The sequence below is a fragment of the Oryctolagus cuniculus genome, chromosome 4, assembly GCF_964237555.1.
Source record: "Oryctolagus cuniculus chromosome 4, mOryCun1.1, whole genome shotgun sequence".
Taxonomy (NCBI): Eukaryota; Metazoa; Chordata; class Mammalia; order Lagomorpha; family Leporidae; genus Oryctolagus; species Oryctolagus cuniculus.
In genome coordinates, this window is record NC_091435.1 from 142209781 (window position 1) to 142230873 (window position 21093).

Here is a 21093-nt window from a genome sequence, read left to right on the forward strand (position 1 = left end):
CCACAGTCCTGCTGGACTTTGCAAAGGAAAGGAAAGTTCCTTTGAGTCGTGCTTGTGACCTTTAATCTGTTATCTGCAGAGCCATAAACCTGGTCCACCAGGCTATAAAAGCAGCTCATTCCAAACCCTTCTGCCTGCAGCCTCTTCCCCGCCGCCCACCACACAACCCACCCTGAACCGGAGGCCGCCACCATGACGAGGGACCAGAATGGCACCTGGGAGATGGAGAGCAATGACAACTTCGAAGGCTACATGAAGGCCCTGGGTAAGGGGAGGCTGAGGGGAGGGACTGTCGCCGGCCCCTTAGACCTGGTCCCTGTGCTGCTCAGTAGACCTGCGTGCACATCCCCGCTCCTTGCCTACAGCTGTGCATGCTCGGGCAAGGTGTCCAGATCTTCTGAGACTTAGCCTGAGACTCATCTGCAAAGTGGGCATAGCGGTAAGTGAGATGAGGGCTAGAATGGCCATAGGATAGGCCCACAGAACACATGCAGTGGAGGGAAGGCGCCACACACACACATACACACACACACATACACACATGTGCACACACACAGAATAAAATCAACCTGGAGTGGCCACCGTCTCCTTTGATAACTGGCTGGATCCTGCATTGCTCCCTTGCCAGCCCTGTCCTGGGGAAGCAGAAAAGGAGTGGCCAACCAATCTTTCAGCCCAGAGAAAATCAGGCCTGCAGAAGGTGGATGAGGCTTTGGCACATAGCTCAAACCGCTGCTTAGCTGGCTTCTAAACTGAGCTGCAGGCCACACAGCGGTCAGTGCGTGTCCTGAGTTGACTACAGGGGGGTCTTCCAGCTTGCAAAGAACATACGTAGCCGTGTCCAGGCTCTGGGCTCTCCATGGAAGCTGAGTGGGCACCCAGACAGAGTTCACCGCGGCCTGGTGACTCCCATACTCCAGGTTCATCCCCACAAGTTCAGGTTCATCACCCTCCCCAGCTGCAACTTTCTCTGTGGATGGAGCCAACTGGCTGGAACTTCCCTCGCAGGCAGCAAGAGGGAAATGACTGCAGGCAGGGTCAGAGGTCAGCTAACGTGGCCGTGACGGTGGGGGAGGTCTCTCCAAACACAGGAATCCTGGGTTTTCCTGTGCCATTACCTTCTAGCTTGATGAACCCTTTTGACACGGCCACTGACACAGGCAGAGCTGCGAGGTGTTTCATTATGAATGGCGCGTGGGATTTTTTTGGTGCGTATAGGAGGCTTCCCACGCTGAGTAGCTTCTTTTCCCTCCTCTCAGCATTTTGCATCAGTCTCTTGGGTCGGGGAGGGGGGCGGTGGTGGAGAGGAAAGAGGAGACTCAGACCGGATCCATCAGGGCCCACCCTCAACGCTGTTGCACCTGTTGCCATCGGCCGCTAGATTCTGAATGGACACACGGGCAAGTGGTGGGGAACGCAGCCCAGAACTAAAGCCGTGGGTAGGACCACACAGATGCGAAAGCCATGTCAGAGGAGTCCACATAACCGAGCTGGACCAGGACTTGTCTTTGACCTTGAACCCATCCTTGACCTTTCGGACGTTCTTTCCTCACCCACTAAACAGGGATAACAGCGGTGCCTCGCCTGTCTTGGTGATGACAGATGCAGCTGCAGTTCTGAACAACTGAAAGACCCTCAGCCAGATCTGCTGGGAAGCTGGTTTTGAGGTTTTAGTGGTATGCTGAGGAAGCCGAGGTCATGGCATAATGTTAGAAAGAAACTTGGAGGCTTTTGCTGCTTATGCTTAAATAGTCAAAAGTCCTATGGTGATTTTAGGTCTAAAAATCCAACCTTTGTTTAGTGTGTGGCTCTGAGCATGGGCCCGAAAAGTCTATCTCTCTAGGCTTAAGTAGGGAGGCAAGCGTCCCACCACCCTCTTTTCCCTCTGAGGGGAGGAGAGGAGAGAGGAGAGGAGAGTGCCAGGCGCACTGTCAGCTCTCGCCAAGAAATCTTCTCTCTAAAAACAGCCTTCCTCTGCACCTTTCACACCAACTCACACCCTTATCTGGAGGAGGGGCCCACCAGTGCTGACTGTGATATTCGCACGTCTCCAGTCAGGAGGTGTTGGATCAGGGTAATTCTCCAAAGTATCTGATGTCCCTTAGAGCTCCAGTTAGAACTTCCCATTTAATGTTCCACGACACGGATTTCACTCCCATGAGCAACTGCTTGGCCTCTTTGTACCAAGGGCCTCTGCAGCCGCTGATACTTTGCTGGTTCACAGTCATGACACAGGTGGCGGTAGTAGCTAACTTCACACGTGGATGCACCTGGTTCCTGGCTTATGCAGCTGCTGAGGGCCCACAGTGCTTCAGGACCCGAGCAAATTGTGCTGGTTCAAGTCCATGATGCCTTATTCAGAAATGCCTCCAAGCCATCTTTCTACCACTGAGACAGGACACCTGACTCCTCATGCTGGCAGGCGTGGCTGAAGATGAGTCTCGAGGGGCTCAGGCAGAAGTAGGTGAGGCGGGGTTGCCCCTCAGTCTAACCTGCAAACAGCAGAGGGTTTGTGTAATTTCGCCCCACCCAGAGCACAAGGTCGGGCAGCCTTCCCTGCACTGCAGGGATCTGTGGGGTCTGACACCTCCCCCTGCCCAGGACCCATCCCTTTCTTAGACTCCAGCCCCCGGCACCAGGGAGCTGCTTTCTCTGTGGGCCTGGTTTTGGTTCAGGAGAGGAGAAGGAGCAGCAGTGCAGGTTGGGTGGCAGCTGTCTCTGCGGCTCCAGGCACCAGCATTGCAGAGTGACATGTCACAGAAACCTTTGGGTCTGCCCCCAGTTATCAAAGCCATTTAGAGAGCAAAGAGCGAGGGTCAAGGGTCAATGGTACCTCTTCTGCATTCTTGGGCACCCGATGTCTCCTAGGGCTCTGGACTCCTTGACAGCAAGGAATCCATCACTTTCTGAGGTCCTGCTTCAGCTGGGGTCAGGAGATGAAAGAGGGGAGGCCAAGGAAGGCAGGCAGGAGGAGGACCCAGGTGTGTGAAAGGCATTGCGGGAGACTCCGTGAATTCTGCTAAACAAGGAGTATCACACACACACACACACACACACACACACAGGCGTAGTGGCTTGAAACAGCCACAGTTAGTGTCCAGTTATCTCTCACAGTTCTGGGGGTCAAGTGGCTTCATCCTGGTGGTCCTGCTCTGAGGCTCTCATTCATTTGCAGGTGGGTGTAGCTGGTGGGGGACAGAGAAGCAGCTAGGAAGCTGCTGTGTTGTTCAGGCAACTAATGATGGTGCCTTGGGCTACATGGTGCCTGTGGGGCTGGAGCAAGAAGTCAGGTTCAGCATGTGTTTTGGAGGTCAAAGCACACAGGGGCTGCGGGTGACCAGGAAGCGGGAGGAGATAGAGGCAGTGACAATGGCTCCTAGGCTGAAGCCCTGAATGGCTGGGAAGGTGGTGATCCCCTTGGCTGAAATGAGGAGGACATGGATGGAGCGAGTTTTGGATGAGGGTTTCTGGGGGCAGGAGGAATGCATTAAGGACCTGCTTTGCATATTTGAGTCTCAGACACCCCTTACGCATTCAAGTGGAATATGGACACTGGCACACTGGTCTGGGTTCTAGGTGCCTTTCATCTTGTGGGGTGGGCACCTGCAGTCCAGAGAAGTGGAGGCACTACCTGGGACCTCGTGTGGCTGGGAGTGGTGCAGCCCAGGCAGGAGCCCTGCCTGCCTGCTTCTAACACCCCAGCGCTTTCCGCAGCGCTGTTCTTGGCAACAGTGCAAAGCGTGGGGGTGAGAGAGGAGGAGCTTCGTTCTGAGTGAGGTTTGTCACGGCAACCAGAGCGTGCTGGCAGGACTGAGACACAGGGCTAGGGAGGCGCTCAGCATCCCTGGGTAAAATGGGTCAGTGAATGAATGAATCATGACCCAAGGGTGAATTTGGTTCGTAAGATTTGTATCCCTGCCAGTGCTGTCAAGTCAAGGAAGTTCTATACCTTGCCAAAGTCTTTACGTTAAGCACAGTGTTCCTGGCTGGACTGAAATGGAGATGTGCTGAGGGGTAGACAGAGCCCAGGGGCCTGTAAGTGTGCTCCCTCCTCACGAGTCTCCCCCTTGCAGAGGTGGGCAGCACCTCCACCCTGACCGCGTTCTAGTGGTGAGCCCCAGACTGTGGGTGGAGGCAGGCAGGGGGCCGGTCTAATTCTTCTCCAAATGTGTTCTCTGGAGGAGGAAATGGCATGGAAAGGAGATTGCTCTTCCACTCTGCTTCTCACAATTGCTGATGATTTGAGAATTAAGGAGTCTAGGTTCGAAGCCCATTTAGGCTGCACTTTGAACGGTTCTCAGATTTCATATGATGAATATGTGCGCATCTCTGCTCTTTAATTTACAAAGAGCGCCTGCCCTTTTACCCTGCAACTTTTGCTCTGTTCACAGGCGCATTACAAAGCATTTTAATGTTGGGTAGCGTGCTCATATTTCAACTTTATGGTTTGCATTGTTCAAAATGCAGTTATGAAAAGTATGCTTTAATAAAGTCACTTCGCTGCTGTGGGTTTTTTTCCTTCCGCACCAGCCATAAGCCGTATATATTATTCAGAAATAGCTTGCCTTTGGACCTTTCCTTCTGAGATAGAAATTCATTTCACCTAGCTATAAATCAGGCTCCATGATATCTTTAATCCAGAAAAGCAGATAAAACATACTTGATAACCCTGGTGTTGAAATGCTATATTGGGAAAATAATTTTCCCTGCAAAGTTCAAAGAGGAAGTATTTTTGTAAATCCTTGTGTGTGTGTGTGTGTGTGTGTGTGTGTCACACAGCTGCAGTTAAACCCTTATGATTAGAAATAGCCACCAACGACTCCAGTAGCCGAGCACTTGGCTCCCTTCCCCGGGGCGGAGCAGCAGAGACATGATTAAGTGGCCTGTGCAAACACTAAAAGGTGGCCAGGAGACCAAGCCATTTTTCAATCCAGAGCCAAAGCAGTGCTTGATTCCATTTGCATGGAGCCCCTAATAAGATTCCCCCAGCGCTGATCAAAAAGATTGACTAGGGGTGGTGTTTCCAGGACAAACCCGCGCCCGCAGCAATAGATGTTTTTAGCGGTGATCTACTTTTCTAAGCAACCAGGGCTAGGCATGATTTTTGCTAGGGAGGCATCGCTGTGAATGCCAAACAGAAGGTGTGTGGAGAGGAACTGTCCGAGCTTTGTCTTAGCTGGGTGATCCCTTACACGCTCTCAGCCTCGATTTCCACAGCTGCAGAGTGAAAAGAGACGTGCTGGCATCGGGACACTTCTGGCCCAAATCTGTAATTTCCCATTTTTGCCCTTGGTTCTGTGGCCTAGAGCGTGCCCCTCGGCTTCATCTGGTTAATAGGTGACCTGTGGTTTTCCTTTCCTAACGGTGGTTCCAGCTGCCGGGCTAGCGCAGCTTGGACCTGAGCACCAAGGGCTAGAGCAGGAGCTACTCATCAAGCCAGCTTCAGAGGGAGGAAGCTGACCCACGGCCGGAGGAAAGGCCGTGAGGGGCGTCGGGGGTCAGCCGCCCTGCCCGCTGCTCTGTGGAGGGGCCGGCAGCGGTGGCAATGGATACATAGGAGCCGGAAATGTCACTGGGGACTGAATGTTGCCCTGGTCCCCATGTGATCCCAGCAGCCAGAGCCCAGGGTGGGGGCTGGTGCACGCTGAGTGACCACATAGCTTCTTGGTGCTGTGTGGAGCCTTTGGCCGTCGTCATTGTGCTGGACCCTCGCCAAATGGACCTCTGAGGTGGACTCTCAGCTCTTCATTTTCCTTGAGAAAACTGGGGGTGAGGGAATTGGGGAGGGGGTTCTCAGAGAGGGGAGATGAGTCGCATAGCCTCGAGCTCAGGAACAGGATTTGTACCCAGAGCTGCCCCTCACCCCTACACATATGCCCTTAGTTTGGAACTTCAGCATGCACAGAACTACTTGGGAGACTGGTAAGAACAAGTAAGGTGGGGCCAGCACCATGGCTCAGTAGGTTTATCCTCCACTTTTGACGTTGGCATCCCATATGGGCGCTGGTTCTAGTCCCGGCTTCTTCTCCTCCAATCCACCTCTCTGCTATGGTCTGGGAAAGCAGTAGAAGATGACCCAAGTCCTTGGGCCCCTGCACCCACATGGGAAACCAGGAGGAAGTACCTGGCTCCTGGCTTCAGACCAGCACAGCTCTGGTCGTTGCGGCCATCTGGGGAGTGAACCAGCAGATGGAAGACCTTTCTCCGTCTCTCCCTCTCACTCTCTGTAGCTCTACCTCTCAAATAAAATAAATAAAAATCTCAAAAAAATAAAAATAAAAAAACCAAAGCCCATCCTGCAGAACTTCTACCCAGTATGTCTTGAGTGGGCCCCAGACTGCATTTCTCACAGGTTTCCAGGTACTGCCACTGTGGCTGGGCCAGGGCTCACTTTGAGACCTACTCCATTCCCAGGGGACTTTTTTTTAAGAATTATTTTTTATTTATTTGAATGTTAGAGAGAGAGAGGTCTTCCCTCTCCCCAGGTGAACCACTCCCCAGTGGCCACACAACAGCTGAGGCTGGGCCAGAAAGAAGGCAGGAACTTCTTTCCACCTCTCCCACATGGGTGCAGGGGCCCAAGGATTTGGGCCATCTCCCACTGCTTTCCCAGGTGCGTTAGCAAGGAGTTGGGTGGGAAGTAGAACAACTGGATCTTTTTTTTTCTTTTTTTAAAGAATTATTTTATTTATTTGAAAGACAGAGTTACAGAGAGAGGTAGAGCCAGAGAGAGAGAGAAGGCTTCCATCCACTGGTTCACTCCCCAAATGACCACAACGGACAGAGCTGAGCCGATCCAAAGCCAGGAGCCAGGAGCCTCCTCCAGGTGTTCCACGTGGGTGCAGGGGTTCAAGCAGTTGGCCCATCTTCTACTGCTTTCCCAGGCAATTAGCAGAGAGCTGGATTGGACGAGGAGCAGCTGGGACTCAAACTGGCGCTCATATGGGATGCCGGCACTGCAGGCTTGGGTCTTAACTGTGCCACAGCCCCGGCCACAACTGAGTCTTGAACCAGCACCCATATGGGATGGTGGCGTCATAGGCAGAGGCTTAGCCTGCTACATCACAATGCCCCTCCCCCACCAGGGGACATTTAACAACAGGCAGAAGCTATTGGTCTCTTGGGCACCCATGAAAGGAGAACAGTGAGGGTGGTCTAACTGGACTATCCCAGTGCAGCAGGGCCCTGCAGAGAGGCAGACCATCCTGAGTTCAAATTCTACCTCTGCTGCCTCTTTTCCTCACTGGTAAAATGGAGATAAGACTTTTCTCATGGGTTTTAAGAAGGATGGGAGTGAGCATTCCCAAAGGAGGTCCCACCAGGGGGCACCAGTCCTGGTTGGTTCCTAGGAGTGGCTTCCTCAGCACACCAGGTACTGAGTCCACACAGTGGGGCCTGCAGGTTCACCTCACCTAAACTTAATTCATGAGGTCCCCCCATAAAATTAGCTCGCTCTTTCCCTTCCCTGGCTCTCGCCATCGTCACCCAAACTCAAAAACCACTGCTTTCTCTTCCCAACTTAATCTGTCGACACATCCACCCAAATCCTGGACCCTAGTATTGCAGGTGCTTGAACGGTGGATTTCAAATTTTTTAAGCCATGGAAATCTTTCTCCTAGTAGCCTCCCCCAAAAAGTTCTAAAGTCACTGGGCTCTGCCACCTAGAGATTTGGGGCCTGCTGTAGGACCCAGTAAGCTGCGGTGTTGTCATAGTCCCAGGTGATCCTAAAATGTATCAGATGTGGCAGGCACCCAACAAATAGCTGGAAATGATAGGTGAGGAAGGCACTGGTGTTTGTGCTCCAGTCCATGCCAACTTGAACCTTAGGGTGCAAGAATGGCATCCTTTTACCTCCTGGGCTAGCTCATGCTACTGAAAACCATTCCTGTAGGCTCAGATGGGACTTTAGACAACACGGGGTTCAGCGGCCTGGCCAGGGCCTTCCCTGTGCAATGTGATTCTGTTGGGGATTCTTAGCTGTGGTCCAACTGCTGGTGCAAAGTGAAGTTCAAGCAGCCAGTTTGGGCTCTCCTTGGTCCTGTGGCAGAAGGTGGAGGAGTGACCAAGCAGGGATTTGAAAGGCAATCAAAGATATCAGAGAGAGAGGATGAAAGAAGTGATGTGGACCATCATGACAGGGGGGACAGGAGCAGCTCCCTGAGCTGCTGGCAACTCCTGGCCTCTTGTGGGCCCAATGCAATATTTACCCTGCGCCAGCCACGGCAAAACATGAGCTCCTGTCACTCACCTCCCATGGCCGGGGCAGGGCTTCTCAGAGAAGCAGCACTTGGTGAATTTGAACTGTTCCTTCTCTTGAGGTCATTGTTACTCTTGGGTTGTAACAGAATCCATCTCAGTGTTTTTGCAAATCCAGGTGGAGTTTCTGAAAAAAAAAAAAAAAAGAATTAGTAGTCTCAGAATTATTCTGTTTCTAGTTGTGCTCCACAGGACGATGGCTTGTGCTGGGGTGAAGTTTTATGTGCAAGTAGGTGACTCAGCACTTAGCTGCTTCTTGTTACCTGCAAAGCTTAGGAAACCAAGCACTCCCGTTTAACAGTTGCTAAGAAATGCATGAAGTTTGTTCTAAAAGAAGAAACAAGGCCTTAGATGGGGTAAATGTGGCAAAATCTTGGCAGTTGATGAATTTGGCTGGTGTATATGTGGCATTTCTTGTACTTGTCTCTGTTCTTCGATTTTCTAGAAATTTTTCATTAAGATTTATAAACAATTATAAATCTTATTGTTATTTTTAAAAAAAGACAATCTCTGAGCGAGCACACAACATGGTCTAGAGTAGGCGTAGAGCTATGCTAGGGGCCTGCGATGGAGACAGAACACCTAGCTGAGGACGCCTGCAGTCTGCTTTACAAACTGGCTCCCAGCCTCAGTCCAGCTGAGCCCTGGCTATTGTGGGTATTTAAGGAGTAAACTAGCAGGTGGAAGCTTTGAATATGTCATTCTCTCTTTCTCTCTGCCTCTAAAATGAAAATATATGCATATATATGTATATACATAAATATATATAATAAAGGTGTCTATCTCTCCACACAGTGGAAATTAATAAAAGTTTCATCTTTACCCATGATTGGAATTCATGGCTTTCAAAATACTTTAAGCCATGGAATCATTTCATTCAGCAAACTCTTAGGAGGAAGCCCAGTATTTCGGAAGGGAGCTACTGTGGAAGAGGGCGTGAGTGTGTGTGTGCACATGTGCAGGTGTGCATGTATGTGTCACACATGTGTACGTGTGTGTCACGTGTGTGTGTGTGTGCGTGTATGAGCTGCAACTCAGGGGTGAGCCCTGCCTGCTCTGTCTCCCTCCCATCAGAATTTCCTTGGCAATGCCAAGAGATTCCTCGGTTTTCCAGCAGTCAACTGAGACGCCCAAATTGGCCATGTGTAAGACAACACTTGTTTCCCACTTAAGCGTAGCAACACGGCCTGTCCCCAATCCGAGTCTCTCCTCCTGAGTGTGTGGCCTTGTTAAAGAAACGAATGAGCCTGGCTGGGCACATCATAACCTCCACGACTCCCTTTGCCAACAGATATCGATTTTGCCACCCGCAAGATCGCCGTGCATCTGACTCAGACAAAAATCATCGATCAGGCCGGCGACAGCTTCAAGACGAAAACCAACAGCACATTCCGGAACTACAACTTGGATTTCACCGTTGGAGTGGAGTTCGATGAGTACACGAAGGGCCTGGACAACCGGCACGTGAAGGTACTGGCTCGGCTGGCGATTTCCACTCCTGCGCTCTGTGCGGGGGTCGGCTCTTAGGCTTCACGATGGAGAAATGGCAGAAGGGATCTGGGAGGGGTCAGGGAGAGGGGACCGCAGAGAATTTAGTGATGTGAGTGATGGGCAGTTACTGAAAGTTTAGAAGAAAGAAGGGGAGCCGGTGCTGTGGCACAGCAGGTTAAGCCACCATCTGCGGTGCCAGCATCCCACATGGGCTCTGGTTTGGGTCCTGGCTGCCATCACAGCATTGGGGTATTCCTGTCAAAAGTGCATAACCCTGGGGCCGACGCTGTGGTGTAGCAGGTAAAGCCACCCACCTGCAGTGCTGGCATCCCACATGGGCACTGGTTTGAGTCCCAGCTGCTCCACTTCCAATCCAGCTCTCTGCTATGGCCTGGGAAAACAGTGGAAGATGCCCCAAGTGCTTGGGCTCTTGCATGCAAATGGGAGACACAGATGGAGCTCCTGGCTCCTGGCTTCAGCCTGGCCCAGCCCTGGCTGTTGCAGCCATTTAGGGAATGAACCAGCAGATGAAAGATCTCTCTTTTCTCTTCTCTTCTCTTCTCTTCTCTTCTCTTCTCTTCTCTTCTCTTCTCTTCTCTTCTCTTCTCTTCTCTTCTCTCTCTCTCTCTCTCTCTCTCTCTCTCTGTAAATCTTTGAAATAAAATAAATAAATCCTTATAAAATATTTCTAAAAAAAGGAAGAGGTAGCCACGGAGAGATGAAAGAGTCTCAGCTTCTTCAGGACCGGAGTCAAGGGCCAGCGAGTATACTGACAAGGGCTGGCCAGGCAGAGGGCCTGTTCCAGGCGGGAACGGTGACTGTGACCACCTTCTGCAAACGGGTGGCCCAGCTCAGCCCCAGACAGCCCCAGACAGCCCCTGCTGTGGAGGAATGAGGCCTCGTGGTGCCAGATGTTTCTTCCCAAGAGGCATTGGAAACCCAGATGATTTTCATGAAACATCTCAATTTTAGATGATCCCAGCTGATGTTTTAATGTTTTAGGAAAGGATGGTACAAATTAAACCAAAAACTCAGTGGGCGAACCAGTCAGGGTTTATCCAGTCCTGGTAATACGGGGAAGTCTCCGCTTCTCCCGGCCCACAGAATGCAGTCCAGGAAGTCCTCGGAGCTCCCGGGGCCAAGGCTTCCAGGGGCTTGAACTGTAATGGTCTCCTCCTGCCCGCTGTGGTTTCAGTGACACGTGTGTGGTCAGCTGACAGTGATAATAGTCAGTGGAAAGTGACAGAAATAAGCAATTCCAAGTTTTTTTTTTTTTTTTTTAAGATTTATTTATTTACTTGAAAGAGTTACACAGAGAGGAAGAGAAGCAGAGAGAGAGAGAGGTCTTCCATCTGCTGGTTCACTCCCCAGATCACTGCAATGGCTGGAGCTGGGCTGATCTGAAGCCAGGAGCCAGGTGCTTCTTCCATGTCTCCCACATGGGTGCAGGGGCCCAAGCACTTGGGCCATCTTCTACTGCTTTTCCCAGGCCACAGCAGAGAGCTGGATTGAAAGTGGAGCAGCCAGAACTCAAACCAGAACCCAAATGGGATGCCAGCACCTCAGGCATAGGCTTAAACTTTCTATGCCACAGCGCCAGCCCCTCAACTGTTTTTTATTAGTTTTTTTTTTTTAAATCTATTTGAAAGGCAGAAAGAGAGCTCTTTCATCCACTGATCACTTCCCAAATGCCCACAACAGCTGGGGCTGGTGCAGGCTGAAGCCAAGAGTAGGAACTCCACCTGAGTCCCCCACAGGAGTGGCAGGGGCCCAAGTTCTTGCACCATCACCATTGCCTCTTACACCGCACGTGAGCAGGAATCTGGGTCCATGCTGGAGCGCAGTATGGACTATGGGCTTCACTGTGCCACGATGCCTGCCCCCAAGGGGCTCTGTCAAAGTCTCCACTCCACCCCAAAGCACGGGACAGGAGCTCGGGCTCCTCTCCTGGGAGCCGGGGTGGAGGAGGGGGCGGAGAGCTGTCATCAGTCTTTGTAGATGACTCTAAGCCACACAAGCAGCAGGCACTTTATTTCTCAATCAAGTTGTCCTGCAGCATTGATAATCTCAGCCATCAAGTCAAGGTTGAATTATATTTAGTGCTCCTTGCGAAGCGAAAGTGGGGAAATGAAAAGCACTTTAGAGATCTTGCATCAGAGCCATCTTCGCCCAAGAGCGCGAGCTTCCGGGCCCTGCAAGGTCCACTTACGGAAGCCCCCACTCGGAGGGGATGATGGATCGGGGGCCTTTTCCTGAACTGTGTGGCTAAAAGGCCCATTCATCAGACACCAGAACTGATGGGAAAATTTGTCTCTGAATTTTTGCATCACTCTGCTGTTCCAGCCTAATCAGTTCAAAATGATTCATTTGCCCTCACCTTTCCCTGTGGGTGTGGGACTCTGGAGAGCAGGCCCGTCCTTGCTGACCTGTGCCTCTATCCCCTTTGGTGGTGGAAAGCTAACTCTCCCTGACACAGACTGTGTCCTCCCAGCCCCTCAAAGCCTTACAGGGTTCTGCCTGCCGACACCTGCCTCTCCAGCTCCGCCTCTCCTTCCTCCCACCAGGCCCCGCAGCCAGCCCTGTGGAGGGAACCAGTCCCCTTTCCCACGGCTTCTCTCTTTCTGATCTGTAGCAGAAGCGGGAGCTACTGAAAACGCACACACCTGAGCATGCACATACATGCACAGGCGTGCAAGAGACACCTTGGGCATGGTGCTGCCCAGGCTCCAGTGAAGGGTCGTTCCCATGAGAATCACAGCTCAGGGCAGGTGCCCCCCAGGACCGCCTGCTTCCTGTAACTGCCCCAGAGCCTGTGGCTGGAACGGGAACTCCAAGGAGTGGAGTCCATTTCCATTACTATTTTATTTTTGTTTGCATTTCACTTATTTTCACTTCACTTGAAAAGTAGAAAGACTGAGAGAGACAGATGTCTCGTCTGCTTGTTCATTCCTTTAATGTCCACCACAGCCTGGGCTGGGCCATCAAGGAGCCGGGAACTCAGGCTGTCCGATGTGCATGATGGGATCCAAGTACCTGAGCCATCACCTGATGCCTCCCAGGATGCACAGGAGCAGGAAGCTGGGTTGGAGGTGGGCCTGGGACTCCAACCAGGCTCTGCAATATGGGTGGGGGCATCTCAAGAGGAGTCTTAAACACCGAGCCAGAAGCTCTCCCCTGTTCGTCTCTACTGCCCATACTTGATGGCACGCCTGGTGCACAAACAGCTATGTGTGTGTGAGAGAGAGAGAGAGAGAAACATTTGGCTCCTTCTTGTTCTCCACTCATGAGCCCTCTGAACAGCCCCACCCAGCAAGCTGGAGGGGAGGCACGTGGTTTTCCGCCCAGGCCTAAAGGTCCACGGTGTTCCCTTCTGTTGCAGCCTGGGGGCAACGAAACCGTGTGAATCACGGGCTCCACGCCTCTGAAGGGTCTAGGACCCCTCTTCTTCCTCCCTGCGGCCATCTGCGAGGGCGCTTCAAAAAGTTGGTGGAAAAATAGAATTTAAAGAGAGTTTTCTTTTAGTGCAAAACGCTTTTGAAATCCATGCAACATTTTTTCATGCAACACACTTTTCACATAGTTTTGGAAGACTGTGTAGATATGCTTTATGTATCAAAATAAACATCTCCTATTCCTGTTTTCTATACACTTTCTGAAGTGCCTTCTTATATTCCGAACTTCCTACCCTTATTTGTTTCTTTTTATTTTCTCTTTAAAGGCTTATTTAGTTGTTTGAAAGGCAGAGTTACATACAGAGAGGGAGAGACAGAGACAGAGATCTTCCATCTGCTGGTTCACTCCCCAGATGGCCACAACGGCCAGGGCTGGGCTGGGCCAAAGCCAGAAGCCCATGTGATGTGTGTCTCCCATGAGGGTGACAGCAGCCCTAGTCCTTGGGCCGTCTTGTGCTGATTTCCCAGGAGCATGAGAAAAGAGCTGGACCAGACGTGGAGCGGCTGGGCTTCATCTGGGAGGCAAAGATGGCCCTTCTTTACTTGTAGCTGTCAGAGTTTAAAGCCCCTTTCAAAACTACACGAGCTGCCCTAAAATAAAACGCAGCATACATTCCATGCAATGTCACACAGACTCTCACACACCTGTAGGAGGAATGAAGTGCTGACACACGTGACCTTGTGCATGAACATGGAACGCAGGCCAAGGGAGAGGAGCCACACACAAAAGGCCACGTATTGTGGCAAAGCCAAGAGATGCTGTGGGGAAGATTTTCCTGGGATTTCTTGACCAGGCAAAATCGTAAAGACAGAGAGTGCTTACCAGGGTGTAGGGGGCGGAGGGAATGAGTGGTGACTCCTAAGGGGTGTGGTGATTCCATTCGGGGGTAATAAAAACATTCTGGCTTTCGCTGGGGCTACCAGTCGTCACACACCTTGTGAATAAAAACTACTGAATTGTACACTTTAAAGGGGGGAATTTTCTGGTTCATAAATTGTATCTCAATAAAAAAATAAATAATGGCATTGGAGCAGTCAGGAGGAGCAGGTGTAGATGGGGCAGTTAGAGCCTCAAAGCTATCCTGGAGCCAGGGGGAGCCAGGGGAATCCAGCAGGGGGGTGGCAGGGCAGGGGCACTGCCTCCTCCAGGGGCAGGCCCTTTGGGTGGTTGGAAGAGCTCTCCCTGAGGGCAGGTGCGCTGGGGAGGGGATGAGTATGTTCACAGTGTCCTTCAGTGTTCTTAATTAAAGAGCCGTGATTTGCCTTTTTAAGAATACTTATCGGGAGTGATTCAAATCCATAGAAAAGTGACACGAGGTAACCAAAGCCTCTTTGTGCAGCTAGCCTCATGCCACCTGTTCACATTTTGCCCCATCTTTGCCTCATCATTTGTACAAACACTCTCCCTCCCTCCCTCCCTCTGTATCCCCACTCCCCCTCTGTAAAATACACAGATCTGTCCCCTGACCAGTCTGACGCATCAGCCCTATATAATGCAGCACGGATTCCCTAAGGATCAGGAGATCCTCTTACGTAGCCACACCGTAATCATCAACTTCTGCGCGTAGTACATCGGAGCAGCCCCTGCCTCTAATCGGCCATAAGGGCTACTTTTACGAACGTTGACTTGGCCGTTGTGAACTGGGAGATCGCCGTGGGGCCCAACCTCCTCCTTTAAGTCCGGTACAGAGCTGCCCACCCCTGGAGCACTCTCCTCCTCCTCCCTGCACCGGGGAGCAAGGCCTGCCTCGCTGCTACCCATTTCCTCCACCTGGGGGTCTCTTAAGGCGATGGAGTCTGTCTTCAACTCTCCTCCGATACAGGGATGAAGGGCACCAGCTTAGAGCAAATTGAATTATGGAATTTTAGTCCATTTAACCATTCTCTTCTCTCTGCTTCTCCTTGTCTGTTTTATGTAGGAGTAAGGCTATAATATTTTAAGTATTGCCATGATTCATTGGTAACCAATTTACTTTAGGGTCAGAATAACTTTTAATCTTGCTGTCCGAAATGAGTTATTAAAATAAAATATTAGGGCAGCTCCCTGTGCGCTAACATTTTTCTCCTTCCTTCCTCCCACAAAATTTACTAATCCCCTACTCTGTGCCAGGCCGGCGTCAGGAGCTAGAGATAAAATGATGAATCAGACCCTCTTTCCTGCCCTCTGGGATAGTGAGTGTCACAGGGAAGGCAGACAAGAAGTTGGTCCACAGCCATAGTGATGGACATCTGGGCCCTGTGAGGGGACCGTAGACTGCAAGGCAAGGAGGGAGGTGGGTTTGTATCAAGGTTCTGTTTCAACAAAATGACTCAACTGTAGATGCAGCACAGACCCCTGTGCTGAGTTTGGTGTTGCAGAAATGACCTGCAGAGGCGGCCCCGTCTTTCACAGAGCACACAGCTGGCCTACTTGGGGGATAGCGCCAATTCCATCAACATGCACGGGTGACCATCATGTGCAATGCAATATGGGAGGGGGGAGTATAGAAGTCACAGTTCTTGCCTGCATAGAAGCCCTGAGTCCGTCCTTGTCTGTTTGGGAGGGAACTCAGAGTCCAAGGCCAAGACCAGGCAGCAGCAGATTACTGTTCCAGGCATCCCTCTCCCAGGAGAGTGAAGGGAGCTCCCTGTGAATGGAGCTTCTCCAAGACCTTCAAAGATATGAGGCTCAGGAGAGCCCCGGAGGAGGAGGAGACAAAAGCATGTAGATTTTTTTCTTTTAAAGATTTATTTTACTTATTTGAAAGACAGAGTTACACAGAGAGAGGAGAGGCAGAGAGAGAGAGAGAGAGAGAGAGGTCTTCCATCCGATGGTTCACTCCCCAGATGGCCGCAGTGGCTGGAGCTATGCTAATCCGAAGCCAGGAGCCAGGTGCTTCTTCCAGGTTTACCACATAGGTGCAGGGGCCTAAGGACTTGGGCCATCTTCTACTGCTTTCCCAGGTCATAGCAGAGAGCTGGATAGGAAGACAAACCGGCCCCCATATGGGGTGCCAGTGCTTCAGGCCAGGGCTTTAACCTGCTGTACCACAACGCTGGCCCCAGCATGTAGAATTTTAAATCAGTTTTGGGAATATTAATATGTGCCTATAGTTTTTAAAAAATTTAAACAGTGGGCCAGTGTTATGATGTAGCAGGTAAAACCGTCATCTGCAGCGCCAGCATCCCATATGGGTGCCAGTTCAAGTCCTGACTGTTCCACTTCCAATCCAGCTCCCTGCTAATGGCCTGGGAAAAGTGGTGGAAGATGGCCCAAGTGTCTGGGCCCCTGCCATACATGTGGGAGACCCGGATGAAGCTCTTGGCTCCTGGCTTTGGCATGGTCCAGCTCTGGCTGTTGTGGTCGTCTGGGGAGTGAACCAGTGGATGGAGGATCTCTTTCTCTCTCTCTCTGTTTCTCCCTCTCTACAACTCTGACTTTCAAATAAATAAATCTTTAAAAAAATGTAAACAGTAAAAAGTGAAATCTCCATCCCACCCCGGCCCTCAGCCATGCATCTCCCTGCTCTGGAACAATCACTGTTGGGGTTTCTTTCACCTCCTTGAGGAAAGCAGGTACAAACACATGTGTGTCTGCACTCTGCCCCCGACCCACTCAGTTCATGCATGTGGCTCTGCTCTGTTTTGTTTTAAAGATTTGTTTTTTTACAGGTAGAGTTATAGATGGGGGGGGGGGGGTCTTCCAATCACTGGTTCACTCCCCAAATGGCCACAATGGCTGGATCTGAGCCCGTCTGAAGCCAGGAGCCAGGAGTCTCTTCCAGGTCTCCCACATGGGTGCAGGGGCCCAAGCACTTGAGCCATCTTCTATGGCTTCCCCAGGCCACCGTCAGGGAGCTGGATAGGAAGAGGAGCAGCCGGTGCCCAAATGGGATGCTGGCGCAGCAGGTGTAGGCTTAGCCCACTGCACCACAACACCAGCCCCTGTTCCTTGCTTTTTTAAGTTGCATAGTGCACTCTGGCCCTGTTCTTTCATTGACTGCCTAGCTGAGATGAACCACATCGTGTTTAACCTGGCACCCACTGACAGAACTGATGGCGCTTCCAGTGCCTTGCCATAACAATGCTAGGATGCATTCAGGAGGAAAATGAGGAGGAAAGAAATTGTACATGAAATATACAATATGGCCAAGGTCAAAGATTACTTTAGAAATAGGTAAATTTAACAATCTGTAGAAAACAGATGACTTGAATGTGCAAGGACAGAGAAAAAATAAAAACACAGGTTGGTTTATCACCGCTTGGGATTGCAAGACAGAGAGGGAAATAAATGGCTGGTCCTCGGCCCTCTCTTGTTTATAGAGGTGTAATGTGGTTTGCACACACTTGGAAAATATGCAGCCAGCGTCTGGGCCTCGCTGACACAGAGGCACTCCCTGGGCGGGAATGGCATGATTTTCTCAGGAGGTGTGTGTGCATACCTAGTTGGGGCACCAAGGTGGGTGGGGGTGCTACAGATGATCCCAAGGTGAGTGTGAGGAGGGAAGAAAGTGGGAAACAGAAAGGGGAGGCGCCTGGGGGGTTGTGTGTGCTCTGACTATGTGCAGAGGGGTTGAGCACTTCCTGGGTTCCACAGCCCGGATGGAGGCTTCTCCTACCTGCTGGGTGCATTCTGCTACTGCCCCTGTGCCAATAACCCTTGGGACACAGCTGCCAGCCCCTGGGGAGGGTCCACTCTCCTGGTGCTGGGTGAGGAGGCTGGCACGGGAGCCACGTGGGCAGCACCCTGCAGAGTTAGGGGACTGCCCTGCCTCTGCTACCAGCCGACAGGACAGTACGATGCAATACGCGTGGGGAAAACTCCCATAAGGAGAATGTCTACTCAAAGACTAAATGCAGCTCTACGTTTGGCAAGGTGAGAGAGCACAGCCCTCCCCAAAGGCATTCTGATTTATATTCCCGCTCTCCTTATAGGGGATGCCTGTTTCTCTACCCCCACCCTCCCACACTCAGTGCATCACCAAATGTTGACCTTTGACCTCGTGATAAATTGTATCTGAAAAGCAGCCTCGTCTGCATTTCTCTTATTCTACAAGAGTGAGGTCAGACGCCTTTTCTGACACTTAAAAGCCATCCATTGGATTCTTTTTTTCTCTTGTAAGCGGTTAGTTCTTTTGTTGACATGAACTGTTAACTTAATGATCTTTTTGCTCCCTGGTTTCTAGGACCCTGTTAAGGAAATCAGCTCTGATACATTACAATCACTTTTCTAGTTCGTTATTTATCTGCTGACTTGGAGGAATTTTTCCCCTCTGCAGGCGTCTTACGTCCTTTCGGAATCCAGTGTATGCCTTTCCTCTCCCTGCCTGGTAAAAGGGAAGCTCAGTATTTCTTCCCGGAGAACAGAGCAAGCCCCAGGGCAGCCTGGACGGTGTAGGTGGAGATGAGATGGGAAAGATGTGGCTTGGCTGAGGCTGAGGGCTCTGCCCTGGGGGCAGGAGGCAGCCGAGGACAGCCAGGGGGTCAGCTTTGCTCAGTCTCTCGGGATCACAGGTTTGATTTGCCTGCGAATCTGTCATTGCAGACGCTGGTCACCTGGGAAGGCGACTGCCTGGTGTGCGTGCAGAAGGGGGAGAAGGAGAACCGTGGCTGGAGGCAGTGGATCGAGGACGGCAAGCTGCATCTGGTGAGTCCTGCGGCCGCCAGCCCTCTCCCACTGCGCCACACAGACCACCCTCATCCCCTGCCTGGCCCTGGTGCTTCGGCAAGAAAAATGGTTGTGCACTCCAGCCAGATACGTGCCTATGATCAGTCAGGAAGCCGTTCCCTCTCTGGCCCCGGGGACTCCAGGAGGAAATCTATATGGCTGTTACTGTAAGCAGCTGCAATTAAAAAGAAAAGTTCAAAAAGCTGAGTTAGGAGGCTGAGCGATCCAAGGAGAAAGGCAGGGAGCCTGTGAAAGATCGGCTAGGGAGAAATGAGGACACAGAATTAAGATGCCCCTGGGGAGGGTAGGGGTGAGGGAGGGGGCGAGCCAGTGCCTTCTCCCTGTTTCCGGAGCCTGGAGGGGAAAGGAGACCGGTTCAGCAGGGCCTAGGAACTGGCTCTGGCATTGACCTTCTATCATGAGTGCTGTCCTCCTGACCCCAGAATACTTGAGGTTAATTGGGCGTTAGAAGAGGACGTCGCAACAAGAACTGATGTCCTTCACTAAACGGTCTCGATGTCCACAGCTCCATTTTTCACTCTTCAAGCTTCAAGGGCCCAGCTTTCAAACAGTGAAAAGCCTTCCACTTGTGTGGTCGCTCGCTTGTTCAATGGCTGGCTCTTCATTCACTCATTCATTCATTCATTCATTCCCCTTTGGGGTCAGGTAGGTCCCTGGCTCCAAAGTCAGCGTTCAGGCCAGTCTGGCGTGACCTGTGACCTGACGTCTGTGTTTTGAAGGCAACGTCAGCCGATGATAGACGGGAGGTGCTCAGCACTGGCAGCGCCCCCTGCCTGCTCTGGTGCCGATGGTGGATTTTGTTCATTGAAAGACAGCATCCCACAGCACACACGCATGGCTACGACAGCAGGTGCACTGTCAGCTGCAGTGCTGGGGTGGGGGGAGCTTCACCACACTCGTGGGGAGCCCTGGTGCGGCGTGTGCCTGTCGCTGCCTGGGTGCCACCAGCCTAGGTGGTGATCGCCACAGACCAGAGGGTGCAGGGGCAGCGCCCTGCCTGCTTTCCCCGGGCCCTTCCTTTCCACGCGCTCCTCCACATCTTTCCCTTCCTCGTGGCACCGCTGCCTCTCGTAAATTACACGGCGTGGCTTTAATCACGGGAGCAGAAGAAATCCCGCCCAAGAGGCTCGTTTCTTTGCATTTTTCATTTTTATAGTTGTTCAAGCTCAGTTTACGTGTCCAATTCAAATGACTGCTAGCAGCCGGGCAAGCCGGCAGATTGAGTGTGGGAACTGCTCCGCCCGCCGCAACTAAGTGCCCTGTTTATCGCACCCCCAACCTCCGGCTGCTACCCCCAGACACCAACAGGGCAGGGGGCTGGGCAGAAGGAAGGCCTGGCTTCATAGCCACTCAACCCACTTTCTGCCGTTGCAGGAGCTGACCTGCGGGGACCAGGTGTGCCACCAAGTGTTCAAAAAGAAGTGAAGCCCACGCGGGAGGCCTGCTGAGCCCCCTAAGTGCCCTGTTCCCAGAGTTCTCCCCACCAGAGCCCTACTAAGGCGTCCCATGGGTGAGAGTGTCACCATGCCAGACAGAGTCTCCCTCCCCTGAAACCTGGCATTAAACAAAAGGACAAAAGTCGCTCCTATTCTCAGAAACCCTTTATATCCAATGCCTTCAGTTTTACTCACAGAGAGAAGAGGTGACTCTGTGTGTGTGTGTGTGTGTGTGTGTCTGGCTCTATTGTTGTTTGTTCATTTGTTTGTATTTTCAGGTTTATTTACTTATTTGAAAGTCAAAGTTACAGAAAGAGGGAGAGAGAGAGGGAGGAAGTGAGGGAGGAAGAAAGGAGAGAAAGATCTTCCATCTGCTGGTTCACTCCCCAAATGGCCACAATAGCTGGGGTCAGGCCAAGCTGAAACCAGCAGCCTGGAACTCCATCCATTCTCCCATGTGGGTGGCAGGGGCCCATGTGCTTGGGCCATCTCCTGCTGCTTTCCTAGGTACATTTGCAGGGAGCTGGATCAGAAGTGGAGCAGCTGCGACTTGAATCAGCGCCTATATGGGATGATGGCACTGCAGGTGGCAAGTTAACCCACTACGCCACAATGCCAACCCCTCATTTGCTTCACTACATCCCATTTTTTCTTTATTTTTGTTAGTTTATTTGGGAAGAGGGGGAGTCTATTTTGCATAGAGGCATTCACTGGGAAAAACAGCATCCCATACTGATTCTTGAATATTGCCTGTTTGAGAATAATTCCTTTGGATAGCACATTATTTCT

General features: G+C 51.6%; 1 protein-coding gene across 1 annotated transcript; it reads left to right on the forward strand.

Annotated features, from left to right (window-relative positions):
* The first annotated feature begins 192 nt into the window (after positions 1-192).
* Positions 193-20449, forward strand: RBP2 (retinol binding protein 2). The gene is made up of 4 exons (XM_002716557.5): positions 193-265; positions 9549-9727; positions 18725-18826; positions 20243-20449. Exons 1-4 carry the CDS (start codon positions 193-195, stop codon positions 20291-20293), a joined length of 405 nt encoding a protein of 134 aa, XP_002716603.1. The 3' UTR covers positions 20294-20449.
* Positions 20450-21093: the final 644 nt, after the last annotated feature.

Bases quoted from the DNA above. Each gene is read 5' to 3' on its own strand.
- RBP2 (XM_002716557.5), top strand. From the start codon at position 193: ATGACGAGGGACCAGAATGGCACCTGGGAGATGGAGAGCAATGACAAC. The intron at 266-9,548 runs GTAAGGGGAGGC...CTTTGCCAACAG, and splicing joins AGGCTACATGAAGGCCCTGG to ATATCGATTTTGCCACCCGC. The intron at 18,827-20,242 runs GTGAGTCCTGCG...CTGCCGTTGCAG, and splicing joins AGGACGGCAAGCTGCATCTG to GAGCTGACCTGCGGGGACCA.